We start from the raw sequence: 17682 nt of genomic DNA, 5'->3' as shown, positions 1-17682 counted from the left end.
TTCATGGAAATGCCACAATTTATCCTTGGGAGGTCGTCTAAGTCTTATCAAGGCGGCTTTCTCCAACATGCACATGTATTTCTTGTCTCTTTTCAAATGCCCTAAATCAGATTTGGTTAGGCTTGAAAAGTTGAGGAGAGATTTTCCTAGAGGGGCGCTAGTGATGGAAGGAAGTTCCATCTTCTACGATGGGAAGAGGTGTGCAAGCCATTGGAGGTTTTCTATTGAAGAGGGGTAGGCTTTGGATGGGAGCCGATAGCTTCCAAGTATGGTACCCAGGTTAGTGGTTGGTTTGTGAAGGGTTGTTCTCTATACAGGGTGTCGGCATTATGGAGAACAGTGGCGGACACTGAATACTTAGTCCGAGCGCTATCTCTTTCGCACTTGGTAATGGGTTTCATATTCGTTTCTGGGTCAATATCTAGTGTGGAGATAGGGCGCTTCAGGACCTCTTCTCAAGAGTCGCTTGCCTTGCTCCAGATTGCTCCATTTTTGTGGCGGAGCGCTTTTTTATTGTTGGGGGGTCGGTGGTTTGGGCTCCTATTCGTAGAAATAAGTCGAAGGCCAAGAACGCTTAGTTCGCCAAGTTATTAAATATGCTTAAGAATGCAGAATCCCTACAGTTGGCAACCTCCAAAGAAGGGCCCTAATTCTTCCCAATATTTACCTTATGTGTAGGGAGGATGGGGAATCAATTGATCACCTATTCATTCACTGCCCTTTTGTGGCTAGAGTTTGGGGTCATTTCCTGTGTTTGTCTCACACCAATTGGGTTCTGCCTAAGTTGGTAGAGGATCTCCTTTGGGCATGGCATGGAGGAAGAGTTGGTAAAGCCAGGAAAGCCATTTGGAGATTGCTCATAGTAGCAATTATGTGGCTTATTTGGGGAGCTAGGAATGGACGTTGTTTTAGGAATGAGTGTATGGGTGTTAAGGTTATTAGTAAATTCAAAGGCCTCATTGCGAGTTGGGTTGTCTATGTAAAGGCCACTTTGGCTGGCCCTCTTTTTTTTAGTTTTCTTTTAGGCTTTGTATTCTTTTCTCACTTTTCGCGAGCTTTCTAATAAAGTTGTTGTTATCTCTCAAAAAAAAGAAAACAAAAAACAAAACAAAACAAAATTACTATTGACGATAATCAATTTATGATCTGCTTTGCCCCTTTCATGATACAATTTCTGCTTTCAAAACATTGGCTACAAGGATAGAAATTTCGAATATCCTTGTATAAAAAAAATAAGTTCTATTCCAGCATTCAGTAATAAAAGCTTGCATATGCTTCAAACATGTCACATGCAAGAAGCCTGAAATTAGCAGGTATGGTAGGGAAGCAAAATGTGCAACAACAATAACTGCATATTTAGCCAGAGAATATTCAAGAAAGCAATTCCCACCAAACTGTTCAAACAAGAAACATTGCACAGGCAAAGGCAGTCTTGCATGATAAGGCCAATGAACAAATTAATTCAGGAAAAAGATGAGGCACAGAAGTAAACTTACAAGTAAGAATCTGCAGCCATGTTAAATAAAATAAATGAAGCATCAAACATTACAAAATCCAAATCAGATGGGACATCAAGAATCATGTGGTTTGACAAGACCTCTTCTTTTCTTTTTTTCTTTTTTTGAAGAATTACTAGGTCCTGAGCCATAGAAAGTGCACAGATTTTGCTGAAGCCCAACTAAGAAGATGTGGTGTGGTACCCATGGTTCATGTGATGACCAGAGGGGTGTGGGGGGCAGGCAAAGCAGCTGCGACAGTTACAAAGATTGTTGTAATTGCCAAAGTTATAAACAAATAGGACAACAAAGTAAATGTGTCAATTCAAGCTTCCATTCAATACATGAAACAGATTGTCTATTTTCACACGCACGCACGCGTGCGCGCACACACACACACATTATTAAGGTTTACTAACCCAAGGCATATGTTGATGAATCTCTGTGTATCGCCAGAGAGAGGAGCACCTCCAGAAAGCAGAAAACGGATGCGACCTCCCAAAATTGCTCGAACCTTTCGAAAAACGAGAAAGTTCCACAGAATCTTCTCTAAGCCCCACGCCCCAAACCAACTGCCGTTGAGTGCAGACAACCTACGGTTATATGCAAAATCAAACAGTTTCTTTGACAGTCCACCTGTTGCATCTAGCTGAAATGATAGAGATTCAGTACTTATGCAGGTGATGTCATTCTCAAAAATTCAGTTTACTACAAAAAGACAAAGATACGCCCGGAGGAAATGGCAGACCTTCTTTCTCACACCATCTCGAACCCGATCGAGGATAGCTGGTACGGCAGTCATCAATGTTGGCCCCAATATAGATGCATCACCCTTAGTTCCCCTTTTTATCTTGTTTGATGTATCAGTAAGAGTCAAAGGAGATCCATATCCTATGGAACTTCCAACAGCAATCATTACATTCTACAACAATAAAATTGAGATTACTTGGACTAGGGGTAAAGAATCTTGAGCATAAATGAGTTCAAAATGCCTACAAACGAAATTGATTGCAGAACCCAGTTAACCTAAGACCAGAAGTCCATACCTCAGCAGCTAACTCAAGAATATGAGCAAGTGGCAGATATGCCATATATGTGTCCTTGCTGCTAAGGACCGGGACAATCGTCATGACAGCAGAAACCGTAGCTAGGACATTGCCATGAGTCATCATTACTCCCTACAGAAAAATGAAATTTATTAAACTATGGATCTTGCCTTAAAATTTCAAGCAATGTGGTCAATTTTGGAATTGAAGTATCACTAACTCAACATTCAAGACCATTTCCAAATTCCAAGACAAATAAAAAGGAAAACAAACATATGAGTAACAAAGCTACATTGTTGTGAATTGGGACCAAGGTGTGCTGTATCGGTTTCAGTGGCCGTGACGGTGCCGTTGAAACCGATATGTGTAGCGTAACTACCATAACAGTTTTTTATTAAGAAAAATTTAAAATAAAATAAAATAAAATAAAATGAAACTTTGAAAAAATGTCAGCAAAATCTAGAATATTGAGAGGTTTCTAAATATGTATTCTTTTGTAGTTTTTAACATATCTATGATGGTTTAACAGCCCACTCTTTGGTAAGAATGTTGTCTCAACATGTCTGATGATTTTATTAACAATTGGCCCAAAATTCATACAAGCTATGACACTCATCCCTCTAATGCACATCTCTAAGCATTTGACATCATTCTCCCAGGTAATTCTAGGTAAAAATAAAATGAAATTAAATTTGAATAAATAATGCTGCCAATTTGAGGGACCAAATTGACCCCAAATTTATGCAATCTATGGCATTCATCTCGGTAATGCATATGCGTAAGCATTTGACATCATTCTCCCTAAGAAACTTTAAGAAAAAATTTGAAGAAAATTTGGATGACTAGTGTCCAGGCTACTCGAATGCCCCCAAATTGCCCCAAAATTCATGCAATCTATAGCACTCATCTCACTAATACAATGGGCTCAAGATTATGTTTATTTCACTGTCTAACTATCAGATTGATATAAATTTATTAGATGGCGAAGAATTAAAAACTTCCAGCGGTCTGGTCCTATTTCAATAAACAAGTGCCCGCAAATCAATGGTTAGGATCATTCAAACAATCCAATTTTAGGACAGTGACTTGGCAACAGTTAGCCTCACATTTTAATGGGCTTAATTTTATTTAATAATGCCACATGTGCAAAATTCCAAGTGTAAGTGTATCAAGCTTCATACACAACTAAAGCATCATATGGGGGGGGGCGGGGCTGGGGGTGGGTGTTCTCAAGTCAAATCGGTTGGACCACAAGCTATGGTCCACCCAGCAAATAACTTCCAACTAGTTAAGTGCATATGAAATCCAACCTTTCCAATAGATTGGCACCAAAATGAGGGTCACCTAGTGCACAAATCATCCATACCTATTCATCAGGCAGGCCCACACCATAGACAATTTTCTAGCCATTAACAAATATAAAAGAATACAGGTGTGGTCCACTCGATGCCTGAGTTCTGCAAAAATTGATCCTCGTGGTAGGGCCAACTTATTGGATGAATTGGGTTTCTCACACAAATAAAAGATTGGAAGTTATCCACTGTTGTACCGTAGCTTATAATCCAACTGGTTGGACCATATCTTTTAAACACTTAGCTAAAACTCCAAAGGCATGTCTCCCCTTCTTCCACCCATCCTGAATTCTATGAGAAATATCCTTCTCAATCTCTCCATTCTCATGCATTATTGACCCAAGATATCGAAAATGGTCATTTTGGTGTACTACTTGGTCAGCAGTCTTAACTAATTCCACATTTCTGGTCCTACTGTTGCTAAAATTGCATCCCTATACTAATTCCACATCCTCTCTTTAAGTGCCCAGGCTAACGGCCTTGTCCTTTTCTTTCTTGCCTTCCCGTCGTATTCTTTTACCCCATGTTTTTGCCGGCGGGCCTTTAATAAAATTCCGTTAATCTTCAAAACAAAAAAAAAAAATCTGCATCTCTATACTTTGTTTTAGTCCACAACTAATTTTGAAACCTTTAGATTTCTAAGGCATCCCTCCATAATATGGAAGAATATGATGACGACCCTTTTTTAACCAAGACACTCATTTTACCATGAAGAGTGATATGAAATAAATATATAAGAGCATCCAGTAGCAGATTTCACATGCAAATATTCACCCAAAAAGAAAAAGAAAAAAGGAAAAAAAAAAAAAGTGACTTCCTTGTTACAAAGCATTCAACCAACATGTCACTACCCCTCCACAACCTTAATGTCATGGCATGGGGAAATGAGACTATGAGGTTAAAAAGTGATATCTTTAAACACAGTTAAAGAATCACAAAGCTATCATAATGATGTTCTCTACATAGAACAAAGTAATTATTCAAGTAGGCATCAAAACAAAAAACAAATGTTGCACATCTGTCGAGACATTTTATTTATGAAGAACATATTGAGAAAAGATTCTCAATGAAGTGAAAGGCTCTACCAACCTTAGGCAAGCCGGTACTGCCGCTTGTATACATTATTACTGCAATATCAGCTGATACAGGCAAGTCTGCATCAGTAGGATTTTCTTGGCCCATTTTTTCCACCTCAACAAATGAGGCGATTGTCCAGCTAGTGTTCCTCCCAACCAAAGAAGCATCAGTTGGGATGCCCTCATCTTCCATGTGTATTACTCGTTTCACAGTGTCAAGTTGTCCACTTATTTCTAAGAGCTTTTTCAATTCCTTCTGTCCACAAATCACAGTTGTGACCTCCGTCTAGAGAACCAAGATACATCTCATGAGAGAAACATAAATGGAAATACAAATGTGTATGCAGATGGTTGTGCAAATTGGACAATTAAAAGATCAAGATTTCAAAGAAACAAGAAATCTAAATTACTTTGTTAGCATATAATTAAATCGTTCTCCTCAAATGGATCACAATGACTTGGAATGAGCATTTCCTTGAAGACAGAATCAAAATTCATTATAAAAAAAAAAAGGTTCGATTTGGTAGTAACATATCATCTAGCTTAAAGCGTGTTTTGCTTCTATAACTAGCAAGGTATAACATAACAGTATTGGCAGGGGATATCTTAAAAATTATTGGTAAAATTCTAAAAAAATGTGAGGATCCCAAATATATACTCTTTTTTTGGTTTTGGACATGTATTTAATGGTGCAACGAGCCTTTTTTGAAATGAATGTTGCTTGTAGAGCAATTTAGCTTGACCTACTGAAAGTCAACCAACCAAATAGACCCTAACAAACACAAATCAAGCATGATTTGGTAGACTAGAACCTATTAAACATAAATACAACAAAAAAGAGGGAAATTTGAGGAAAAAATGGTCTGCTCCACTTTGATTTCATCAAATCCTACTCAAATTATGTGTTTTGATCCTCAAATAGGCCTAGAACTAGTTTAAAATTAGCTTCTGAGCTTCCTTCATGGTTGAATTGAAGAAAGAAGTGAAAAAATAAAAGAAATTTGAAAATAAAATTTTTCAAAGTGGGCCCTTTATGGCCATTTAGATCTGTAGCGTATCAGCTCATATCAGCTGATACGGGCTAATCCAGCCCCCCCTTTTTTTAATAACATGCTGATTAACCTCGTATCGCATAAAAAAGGGTAACTGTTTCCTTCTTTTTTTTTAACACACACCCCCCACACACTCACGCCGTAGTGGGATTTCACCACCTATGGATGCTCGAACCCTTGACCGGGTGAAACTCCTGAGAGTCTACCACCAAAGCGAGAGTAAGGATCCAAGTAACTTTTCCCTTGTGTATTAAAAAACTGGTACGGATTAGCTGTATTGTATTGGCCAATACGGCTAATCCGTACCAGTTTTTTAATACCATGAAAACTAGGAAAAGCTTACAGATGTAATTTGTTTCCTTGTGCATATGGATCAGGATCTGATACTATTTACTGATACAGTTCACCAGCAGTAGAAATTTCCAGGATCCTTTCCATAATTAGAAACTTGGCAACAAAAATTTCTGGAACAAACTGTTTAATGTTTATTAAAAGAGAAATAAAAGTACTGACATCCTAGGGGTAGAACCTGATGTTTTAGATTAGTAAAAATTTGCACATGTCGCTTTCACAATAGTGGTGGTGCAAGTGTACCTCGCACCAGCAGAAGAAGAGACCAAAACTTAGCAAGAGTCATCAATTTCTATCAATGCGAGCAGTGAGGTACAGACTAGAATTATAGTGTAAGTCTACCATGCAGTCCCCATTCCTTAATATCCTTTAATCAATGCAACTGATGTTTCGACAACGCTACAGTCTGGCAAAACTGGAGGAAATTCAATCAACAAAACTGCTGTTTCGGCAAATATTGCCCACATGGCTGAGAAAATTGGATGGGGGTACTTGAATATGACTTGCTCTCCATGCTATTGCGTTGTGATTGAGGGAGATACTCAATGAAAACAAACTGGTTAACAAAGAATCACATCTCCTCTGCAGCAATGTGGAAGTGTGTTCTATAGATAATATCCTTGAGAGTCATGATTCCTTCAGGGTTGGAAACATTCGCTAGCTGCAAATTAATGGAAGATGGTTGAGTCAAATGGTAAATTTAGTTTGTCTTGTTCCTGGGTTCATTTATTTTGCATCTTCAATGAACTTTGGTCCATGGACACAAGCAAAGCAGCAGCACCTGAAAGATTCCGTATCCAAAGATGCATACTTCAGGGGAATCATTTTCTATTAATGTGATGCCACAACACAAATCATTCCAACCATTCCTAATTAAACACATTCCGTACTTGAAATATTAATGAATGATGCACATAGAACATAGATCTATACAAAGGGGACACACACACAGGGGGAGAGAGAGAGAGAGAGAGAGAGAGAGAGAGAGAGATGAAACCTCATTTAATGAGTGACAAAGAGCCTCCTCCCCCAGTGAAGCATATATGGTGACAACTGTGATATTTCGTCTGAAGCACCCCTACTCCAAGAAAAGAAAAGAAAAGAAGAAGTATATTAAATATTCTTTTATGAGACTGCAGAAAATCAGAACATCAGCCTAACTATCCTATTTTGCTCTATAACCAGAAACCTTAACAGTAGCCTAAGATGCAATACTATTTCCGTTTCTTCATCAGATTCATTACCATGTTAAACCTACTGCCACAGCAATTAAGCAGATTGCCCTGAATAGATACTTAGCTTGGGTAAGATAGCAACAGCCCATAAGAATAAGATGACATTTACATGGATAACAATAATCAGAATATGCATCAAATTGGTGATTTAGTGATTTATCATGAACTTAGTAAGAATGGTTTAAAAACAAATAAGAACCTGTAATGCAATAAACCATTCTGCTCGTGTATCAGAGAAGATTGCAACACGTTCTTCCCTTTTATGACCAAGTTCCACTAAACCCGATGCAAAGCTGCACACAGCTTCAAAAACTTCACCGTAGCTAAGCCATTCATAGTTTCCCAAATGAAGCTTCTCAAAGGACCTACCATCTTCAGCAACTTCCATTTCCCTTGAAATCAGCTTCCGAGTGCCGAGTAAACGCTTGTATGCATGCTGCTTGCATGCTTGCTCAAAGAGATCTGCAAGTGTTGAGATTCCTTCCCATGCTGTTTCCACAGGGGAAGTAAAACGATGGTTTCGGATTGCATACCCAGGTTCTCCACCAACATCAACAGGCAATCCCCGTTTCCTTCCATTTTTTGAATTCCGGAAGATTAGAGAAAATATAAGGGGAACAAGAAAGCCAACGATATACGTGTTCATCTTTTGCACACCCACTTTACTATCCCCAAAGCTAGCAGAATCTTTCAAAACAAAATTTTGAACCAGCGATAGTCTTCAGTCATTTCCATGCAAACCTGCCAATCAATATTCATCACAGAAATCAATATTTTTTATTATGATACATTAAGAAGAAATGGCATGTCATGGTTAGAATCCTACCGTGATCCACAACTGTAGCTGATGTTAAGTATGCACGGGGAGTAGCAAGGAACCATAGCATACAGTGGTGATCAACATTAGGATTTTCCTCTCTTCATAACATTCTTTTTTATTGATAATACAATAATCCCAACTTCATAAAACTTTCATGCGGTACAGCTAAATCAACCAACATAGGGCTACATATCAAATGAAAGCAAACTAAATGCCCTACAGGTCCATGTAGCTTTTTAAAAAATAAATAAATAAATAAATAATATATTATTGTTGTTCTTGGCCATACATCCAAATTTGGAAGAAACAGCAATCAGTAAGTATTGAAGCATTTTGTAGTTTCATGGAAAATCCAAAAGCAAAGGTGTGGTGCACGTTGCCACTTCAGTTAACAGGATACCTTTTTTAATCGGCAATTCATCTTTTGGCTATAAGATGTTTAGCCATCACTAATATTATAGGACTCAGAGAATGGGAACTCCTCAAGACAACTTTAAGAATTTTTGCCTTATCGTGTGGCCTAGCAAAACAATTTTTACATTAGATTGTAGTGGTATACTATAGATAGCTATTTAGATGTATATCTGTTAAGATCTCTATAGATCTCTACAACTATCTCACAGATCTCTCATCTATTCTATATATTCATATAATTCTCAATTAAATAAACAAGTTACAATTTCCACAATGTAGCATCTTGTGGTTTAACATCGTATCAGTGCAGTATCGAACCCACCGTTGCTACGCATCAATAATCTGCATCAACAACCCATTTAGCAACCTCCTCATCTCCAGTGACAGATCTGCAAGGTTGCTTCACTACATCATGCTATAGCACACTGCATTCCACTGGTCATCTTCATCACAACACCAGTCACGGAACCAGTTGTCACTAGCTGTCCTGCTCTGCACCCACCACGGCATCTATTTCAACTATGGTCGTCATCTCCAAATCCAGTGAACCTAGCCTAGATCTGATGCCAAACCCACTCCCTGCTCGAGCTCGTTGCTCAACCCCATCCCTGTTTTGCATCACCATTTGATCTCATTGTGCCACCACTGCACTTTTGTCATTCAAACCCATTTCCACCATCACCGATCTTTGTTCTCCACCATCTCCATTGGGGCCCACCCATCTCCAGCTTCAAATTTGGCAACAACAATCCTCTGAAACTCAGACTTAGCCCATTTATCCTCAAATCCAGCGTCTATCAGTGTTAACCGCTTGCAATTCATCACCACCACCATTGATTTTGGCCGTCCAACAGCACCGTCTAATACATCATCATTGCCGAGGAATCTGTCATCATCTCGGTCTATGGTGATCCTGCATCTCCATCATCAACATATCTGGCACCGTTGACCTCCATTACCACGATCCGCCATTGTTTCAGGCGCCCAGCTCCATCTGTTGTTGTCTCTTGCAACAAAATCCCCATCGAATCTCATCTCCTCCTTTGAACACTAACGCCATCGATGACTATAAACCCACCAGCTGCACCAAATCCTGTGTACATCGGAACCAATCCCACAACTCAAAACCCCGTCTATCCCTGAAAACTCATCCGAAATCAATAAGATCCAGCCTCACCATGCGTCGTCTATGGCAGTGTTTTAAACATCAACAATATCGACCGATATCTCCCACGATATATCTTGTATCCCACCTATGCAATACAAAACACACAAGTAGTGCGATATATCTCACATATTTGATCCAGTGAGTATTTTCGATTTTCGATCCCTTTTTTTCTTGTAAATCATGTTAAATCAGTGTCAATGTTTTGCATTAAAAATCATGGATTGGGAGCTTCGATTTTGAGATTTGGATCCATACAGAGAAAACTTATTATATGCACTTATTTTTTTGTAATGTTTTGATTTATAGTGTCTATTGATGTCTTTTTTAACAATCAAGTTTCATTGAAAAATTCGACCAATTTCCCCATGTTTCCAACAATAGCAATGCATTATGCAATACAACCGATATATCCCATGCGACAACCGATATGCACTTGTATCCCAAGGGTGTGATATGTAACACGATATCGATATTTCGAACACTAGTCTATGGCACCACCAGATGTATGCACCCTACCGATCAATTGTACCATCTTCGCCAATGATCTTGGCATGTTTTCCAACCCCACTAATCTGTCATTGCACACTGTTCTGCCCATTGCTATCGCACCTGCCACTGCCCCCTCTATCGTCTATCCAATCGTTGCGGCAGGAATGACCAGCCGCAGCGACCACACTGCTCACGTTTGATCTCCACCCTCTCATATCCAAGAATATTGAGAAGAAGAAGGTGTTTGAACCCTTCTCCTTGTTTTTAACTCTCCTTTCATGCTTCTTGGGTGCATCAGTTTCAGCGTTCTACAATAGCATTTTCAGGAGTGCTGGTGCACTTGCCTCTTAACCTCATGGGCCTAGATCAATCATTTCCTCTGTACACTTCACTAATGTATCTTTCCCACACCGGCCTCTTGACAAGATATGCTTTTTATTTGTGTCGAGCTTTTGGATCAAATTTATTATTGTGTCTGGCTTTAGGACCAAACCCTATTACCATGTCAGCCCCATGGCCAGACTTTTTTTTTGTTTGTTGTCAGAACATCTAAAACCACCGACCAATGGTTAAATTCCTAAACACCGGAAGTATGTATCCACTAGAAGAGCAACAGTTAAACTCCTAGCCATCGAAAGTGCGTGTAATGGAAGAACAATTATTCAAATCCCAAGCACCAGAAGTATCACTAGATCATTTTTCAATCGTTGGAAAAACCAACGGTTCACATCCCAAAAGTCATCAAAAGTGCTTGCTCACATCATGCTACTCGTCATTTCATCACCATGTTGCCATTAAATTTTTCCTTTATTTTTTAATAAATGTTCACTGTACTTGACTTTGAGGGGATATATATTAGAGTATAGGATACTTACTAAAGATAGCTATTTCGATGTATATTTCTACAGATCTCTGACCTCTTTATATATTCTTATTAACTTCCATGAAAAAACAAGTTACAGATTCCACAATTTAGTCTCTTGTGGTTTAACACTGCCCTTGTTACAGAATAAGTGGAGAAGAACAACAAAAGAGAAAATAATGATAATAAAACCCTCAATGAATAACACCAATGAGTAATGCACAACCTAATCACCCTAGTCATATGCCTCTATAGTGTCTAACCTGCACACATGCCAGGAACAATGCATTGATGGAAGCTGTAAAGTAGCAGAAAAGTTGCTTTTATTGAAGCTGCTAGCAGAAAATTTGCTTTTATCATTGCACGATACAGTATGCACCAAGCTGCGCACAAGTAGAGACAACCCTTGACTACGACACATTCACAAGCCCAACACAAACCTTTACAAGCAGCTTAGGCTCCAACCTGCCAATTGTAGGACATGTAAGCAGTGCATAAAGTGGCCCCACAGTAAAGATGACTATATATAAAAATTGGGTTCATCCACTCATGAGGCAGGCAACAAGTGTCTGTTGGATGTGAACCATTGGCAAGTTTTTTAAACTGTCAGTTCTTTTGGTAAGGGGGTGGCCCAACTGATGAGTGGACCAGCACAACTTTTTTGTATGGTCATCTTCACAGAGGGTTCACCTTATGCAATGGTCAGATGTCCTACACACTAAACAGATTGGAACATGTGTTGTGTGTCGAGAGGAGTAAGTGGAGGCCAGAGCAAACCTTTAAGTAGCACTTTTAAGTGAGATGAATATTGAAACTTCCATTGTACATAATGGTGCCAAAAGACAACAAGAGAAGTCATTTCTAATTTAAATTTCACCACTTGATTTGATGGAGGTTTCATTGGGAAAGAAACCGAGAGAGATCCAAAAGCACTGTTTCAGAGTTTTCATTGTGCTAATTCTAGGAAGAATCCAAGGCATCATTTCGAAACATTCCAAGGGACAACTTCTAGCACTAGTTTTCCATAGCCTATCATATGCAAAACTATTCGAATCATAGCCTACCATATAAGTTGGATGAACATGTGGACCATCCAATCATCCATCTGAACTGTCTATTCAATCATCCCACCCTTAGCAGGCCACAGTCTATCAGGTGAGCTCCACTGTGAAGATCACCCGGCTCAAAAATCAGGCTACTAAACTTATAAGGTAAGCCAATGCATACGAAAAGAATTAAATATTTAAAAAAGAAAGATCTCCAACAATCAACATTCAATGTAAAATGGGACCAGCTCACCTACAGAGTGGGGCCCACCTGACGCATGGTTCAGATGTTCTGAAGATGTGGGAGATGGCCACATGCAGATGCATGTGTGGCCATAGAACTCTTAACATGAATTCATATCTCTAGGTATGCAAACATGTACATGTTCGGGCATAATGCATGCATGCAGCGTTTCTATACACAGAACAAAACTCGCCACACAATTGCATCATGGTTAAGACCAAGCAAAGAAAAGGAGATGGTCCAATTGCCATGTTAGAACATTAGATATGCCCCACAACCGATCGCTTCTGATTCCAAAGAATCTCTTAGCCCAGATGATCCTCACCATCCAATCCACGGCTCATAAAACAGACAGTTATCGCAAAATGACCAACACTCAAAGAGTCACAATCATCTAATCGGTTCGATTCTCACATCACGACTGCCCAATAGCAGCATGGAACAAACGAACAGTCCAGATCAATAACCAAACCGTCCCGCATGTCAATTAAAAGCTTTCAGCACAATGTTAACATGCACATGAAGGCAGCTATGTAATGAAATTCACCCATGCATATATGCCAGTATCCATTACAGCAAAAGGCATCACAAAAAGAAATTAGCAATAGCAAAACGAATCAGAATCCGGTACCTTCAAATCCAAATGCTAGGAAACCAGAATCGAATCTGGAAAATCCAGTCCAACAGATTTGTAATATCCAATTGCAGGAAAAGATCGTGAAAATCAGGGATTTTTGAAAAGGACTGTGGTGGGAAGGAATCAAAGGGAGAGATTAGGGTTTGTTTCTGCAATTGAGAGAGAGAGAGAGAGAGAGAGAGAGAGAGAGAGAGAGATTGGTTGTGGTGGCAGCAGAGAAGAGAGACAGAGGACAGAGAGATAGAGAGAGAGGAAGAGAGATTGGTTGTGGTGGCAGCAGAGAAGAGAGAGAAGTAAGGCTGATAAAATGAAATATTTTTGTGGTGGCGGAAATACCGAGATTGAGTGAGGTTGGAGTTTCAGAAATGTTGTTTCGCTGTCGTCTTCTAGTTCTCCCTGTTTCTCCTCTGTCTGACAGATATCAATTCCACTGCGTAGCCTCGTATTTTTCATGGTGTACACAAGTTTTCAATTTCCACACAAGAGGCCCATATTTCCGTAATCCAGACTGTCCGTATGTTGATTCTCCTCGAAAGTGGAATTTCCAAATATCAATCAGGTTTGGAGATCATAGAGATCAAATGAAAGTGGACCTCCTTAACCTTCTAACTTCAGGACAAAAATAGAAGGTTGAGATTGTATTATAAATGAGATAATTGACTCAATATCTATCTATAGTCGGTCACAACAGATCAATGGTCTGGATTTCCAAAAGATGAGTCCTTTTGAGAACCTTTATGTACTGTGTAAAGATGCTGGCTGTACTCCGTCGGATGGCGTTTGTTTCTCAGTTACAGTCTGTACTGTGTGGGATTCCTTTGCCAATTGTTCGGAGAGGTTCGGCGATAATCCATTCCCACGTACGGTCACAGGATACGTCGCGACATTAGCCACTGGATTTGGGATTGTTCTGTTATCAAATCATTCATGTGATAGGGATACCTTTGGATCGGGAATTTTATGAAATAAATCTTATATTGAGAATTCTAATCATTTGATTATATAGAAACCATAGTGACCGTCCATATTCAAAGCAAAAGAGAAAAATTAACAGAGAGATAAAATAATCCAAATGACTTGTTTATAGACCATAGATAGTGAGAAACATCGTATAAACGGTTTAGATCATTTAAAGATAACACGAATTCAAAGGTAAAGCCTCGACTTATCTTATCATAATACGAGGATGCATGAAGCAGATTGCCTATGACCCTGGATCGCGACTTGGATGCGACCCCGGAACCAGCTATTAGGGCGAGACCCTGACCCGAGGGGCCACCTAGATATGTGAGTTTTATATTCACGCTTCATCTGTTTTTTTTTTTTAAATAATAGAACATGGAATAAAAAAATAAAGCAGATAAAAATTTCAGGTAAACCACACCATAAGAAACAGTGATTATTGACTAAAAAAAAAAAACTTTTGTGGGCCAAAAAAGTTGTAGATCAATCTGATATTTATTTTTCTAATTTTATCCCTGTCTTTTTAACCTTACTAACAGGTTGGATGGTCAATAAACATTACGGTGCATTCAATGACCACGGTTTCATGTGGTGTGGTCAACCTGAAATGATTATCTTCTTCATTTTTAAGATCCACCGATAAATTAAGCAGTAAAAACAGATTAACGGAGTGGATATATAATGAATACATTGAGGTAGGACCTACGGTCAGGATCTCACCCACTTGTTCCTTGACTTACCTCTTCAATCTCGCCTTGCGCGAATCGCTTTAGCATTTCTCGCTTTTGAGTAGTGCGCCCAGAGGCGAGATCCACGAGGCCCACTTGCAGCCCTCTTCACAAGAAGCACACGTGCCAACCTGGCAGTTGCGCGAGAAATCTGAGCGCTGGATGACGTGGACCCTGCCGTTATGATTAACAAACGAAATATCAGCAACGGCTCACTCATCAGTCGCACCACACACGCTCAGTGAATGAAAAGCGTTGGCAGGTTTTCCGCAATCGTGCATTCCTTATGCATGGATGGATTAGGTGTTAGCTGGATGACACTAAAGTGGGTGTTTCTCTGACCGTCGGACCCACCTTGATGTATGCTGTCCATCAGCTTTTTCAGTTCATTTTAAGGTATGGTCCTAATAATGAAGCGGATCCAAATTTAAGTGGACCATACCACATGAAATAAAATAGTGGTCATTGATCATTAAAAAATTTCCTGTGGGCCACAAAAGTTTTGGGTCAACATAGGTTACCACACCTGTTGAGTTTGCCTGACTGGATTTTTAATATTTTCATCATGATTGTGGCATGACATCATGAAACGCTCGGATGTGCACAAAATTGCGGGACATGGAAAAGTCCATGCTAACTAGTGGTGGAATCACAACATCCCTTTTCATAGAAATCCGTACCGTTAGAAAGGTAGACCCACCGTGAGGGTGGTTGGACAGAAATGTATTTGGTTTATCCACTATGTTCGTCTGTCTTTTTAGTTGGTTTTAGGTGTTGAGCTGAAACATATACAAAGCTCAAGTGAACCACATAGCAGAAAATGGTGGGAGTAATGATTTCTTATTTGTCATCAAACCTCTTCATGAGATAAAAAACAAGAACGAAAGTAAAACACAAATACCAACTTGATCCAAAACCTTTGTAGCTCCAAAGACTTTTGCAACAGTAAGGGCCCCTTTGGCCAGGTGGATTCGGGTAGATGGCATGGATTTCAAGGTAATGATGGTGTTGTTGGTAGATTGTCTTAAGATCCATGGGATAGCTATATCCCCATATTGCTATAACGAGTCAGCTTGGCACGCCTAGCCTATCCCGGGATTAAACCCTCCCATCCCTCGGATCAAACATATCCAGGAAATTTTGAACAGATTAGGGTGGATTGGATGGGATTTAAAGGTAATGATGGTGTTGTTAATGGATGGTCTTAAGATCCATGGGATTGCTATATCTCGGGATCAGGTCACCCAGTCTGCTTGGCATGCCCGGTCAATCCTGGGATTTAACTTCCAATCCCTTCCAATACCATCCAATCCGCCTAGCCAAATAGGCCCTAAACATTTAATTCACACTGTTGATGCAAAAATCTGGTTCACCCTCTTAGACCTTCGTGTACCTGCACCAAAAGAGGACAAAGGAGACCCTGGCTTAAGCAGGGGACCCTCCGATGGCAAAGTCAGGCCTGGATTCCGGGTCTAAGCGTATTAAGGGGTTTTGAGATAGAAGTTCTTGCATTCTCCTTCCAGACCAGGGAGGTCATCCTTTTATAGCTGCTGGAGCCTTTATTTGTACGAGGATTCTTCTCCTGATATCGTGCGCGGGATCCTCTCCTGGTATCACGGAGACAGGATCGTGCCTATCTCCAGTCTTCGTCCGATCCCGTGAGCTTCGGGGTCGGAGATCTTGTCCCAAGATATTCGGGATGAGGCTTTATCTTGCGTTGGCCGATCCGATAAGAAGATCGACCCGATGCATACCCGGATTGCTGATGTGTAGTCCGAGCCGACTCAACTTCCGTCTCGGCTCAGTAAACCATGCCTCGGATCCGACACATTCTTTGGCGACCCGAGGCATAGAGTCCGAGTATCCGAACTTCGTATCCTTTGTGCCCAACAATTGCAATGATGATTTTGCTAGTTAAACAAAAAAAAAAAAAAATCACTATAAGTTAATGGCCGAGACAACAAGTAGTCATTTAATGCCTCTGTGTCGCCTTTGACGGGAGACGGTTCAGTTTCTGACATCGCATGCGCCGTCAGCAGTCAAATCGCTCACCCCGCCAATTAGGGTTTAACACGTAGCAAGGGCATTATTATCGTCAGTAGACGTGCGCCACGTGTCGAGTGGGGGAGTCGATGCAGGCGTCGAATCATTTTCCCATTAATTGCTTCCGCCATATGGCAATTCTATAAAATGGTGGGGGTCCCGCATTTCGAACTTTTATTGCCATTCCCGCTTTACATTTCCCTTGGAACCTTTTCGGCCTTGCGTCTTCTTCTTTTCCTCTCTCTTAACTGCCAGCGCCTCCTCTCGCCATTCCCGTTTTCCTTTCTTTCTCCGGTGAGTCTTTCCTTCCTCTTTATTTAGTGATAATGGCGGATAGAGGTCTTCGAAGTCCCCAGGAGGGAGTTTCCGGAGATGAGGGCGAAGCGCAACGTTTTTGGAATGTTGCGGAATCGCCCTCCTTACTGACAGAGATAGCAGTCGATGCTAACGCTGCTTTTCTTTCTGAGAGGGTTGCTGAAGCTCCGGCGGAGCGCCCTGCCTCCGTTGATCCTTCTCGTGGTGGGTCGTCTTTATTAACCCGCCCGGGAAGGCCTAATTTTCCAAGGGGCATGGAGGAAGAAGAGGAAATGTTGATTGCCGAGGGAACCTCTGGGTCGGTTCCTGTTGATGAGTTGGCACACGCCGAGTCCGAAGGAGAAG

The 17682-nt window shown here is 40.3% G+C and overlaps 1 protein-coding gene across 1 annotated transcript in view; it reads right to left on the bottom strand.

Moving 5' to 3' along the window:
* Nucleotides 1–13671, bottom strand: part of LOC131234392 (long chain acyl-CoA synthetase 9, chloroplastic) — a 40117-nt gene extending 26446 nt beyond the window's left edge. Inside the window, exons 1-7 of the mRNA XM_058231231.1 lie at nt 13283–13671; nt 7808–8349; nt 7371–7451; nt 4984–5256; nt 2543–2674; nt 2245–2418; nt 1916–2145 (exon numbers count right to left, since the gene is read on the bottom strand). Coding sequence (XP_058087214.1) covers nt 1916–2145; nt 2245–2418; nt 2543–2674; nt 4984–5256; nt 7371–7451; nt 7808–8254 — 1337 coding nt within the window. The 5' untranslated portion in view covers nt 8255–8349; nt 13283–13671. The remainder of the gene's footprint in view (nt 1–1915; nt 2146–2244; nt 2419–2542; nt 2675–4983; nt 5257–7370; nt 7452–7807; nt 8350–13282) is intronic.
* Nucleotides 13672–17682: the final 4011 nt, after the last annotated feature.

Source organism: Magnolia sinica, chromosome 19, assembly GCF_029962835.1.
Source record: "Magnolia sinica isolate HGM2019 chromosome 19, MsV1, whole genome shotgun sequence".
NCBI lineage: Eukaryota > Viridiplantae > Streptophyta > Magnoliopsida > Magnoliales > Magnoliaceae > Magnolia > Magnolia sinica.
This window is presented reverse-complemented; position numbering and strand designations above follow the sequence as displayed.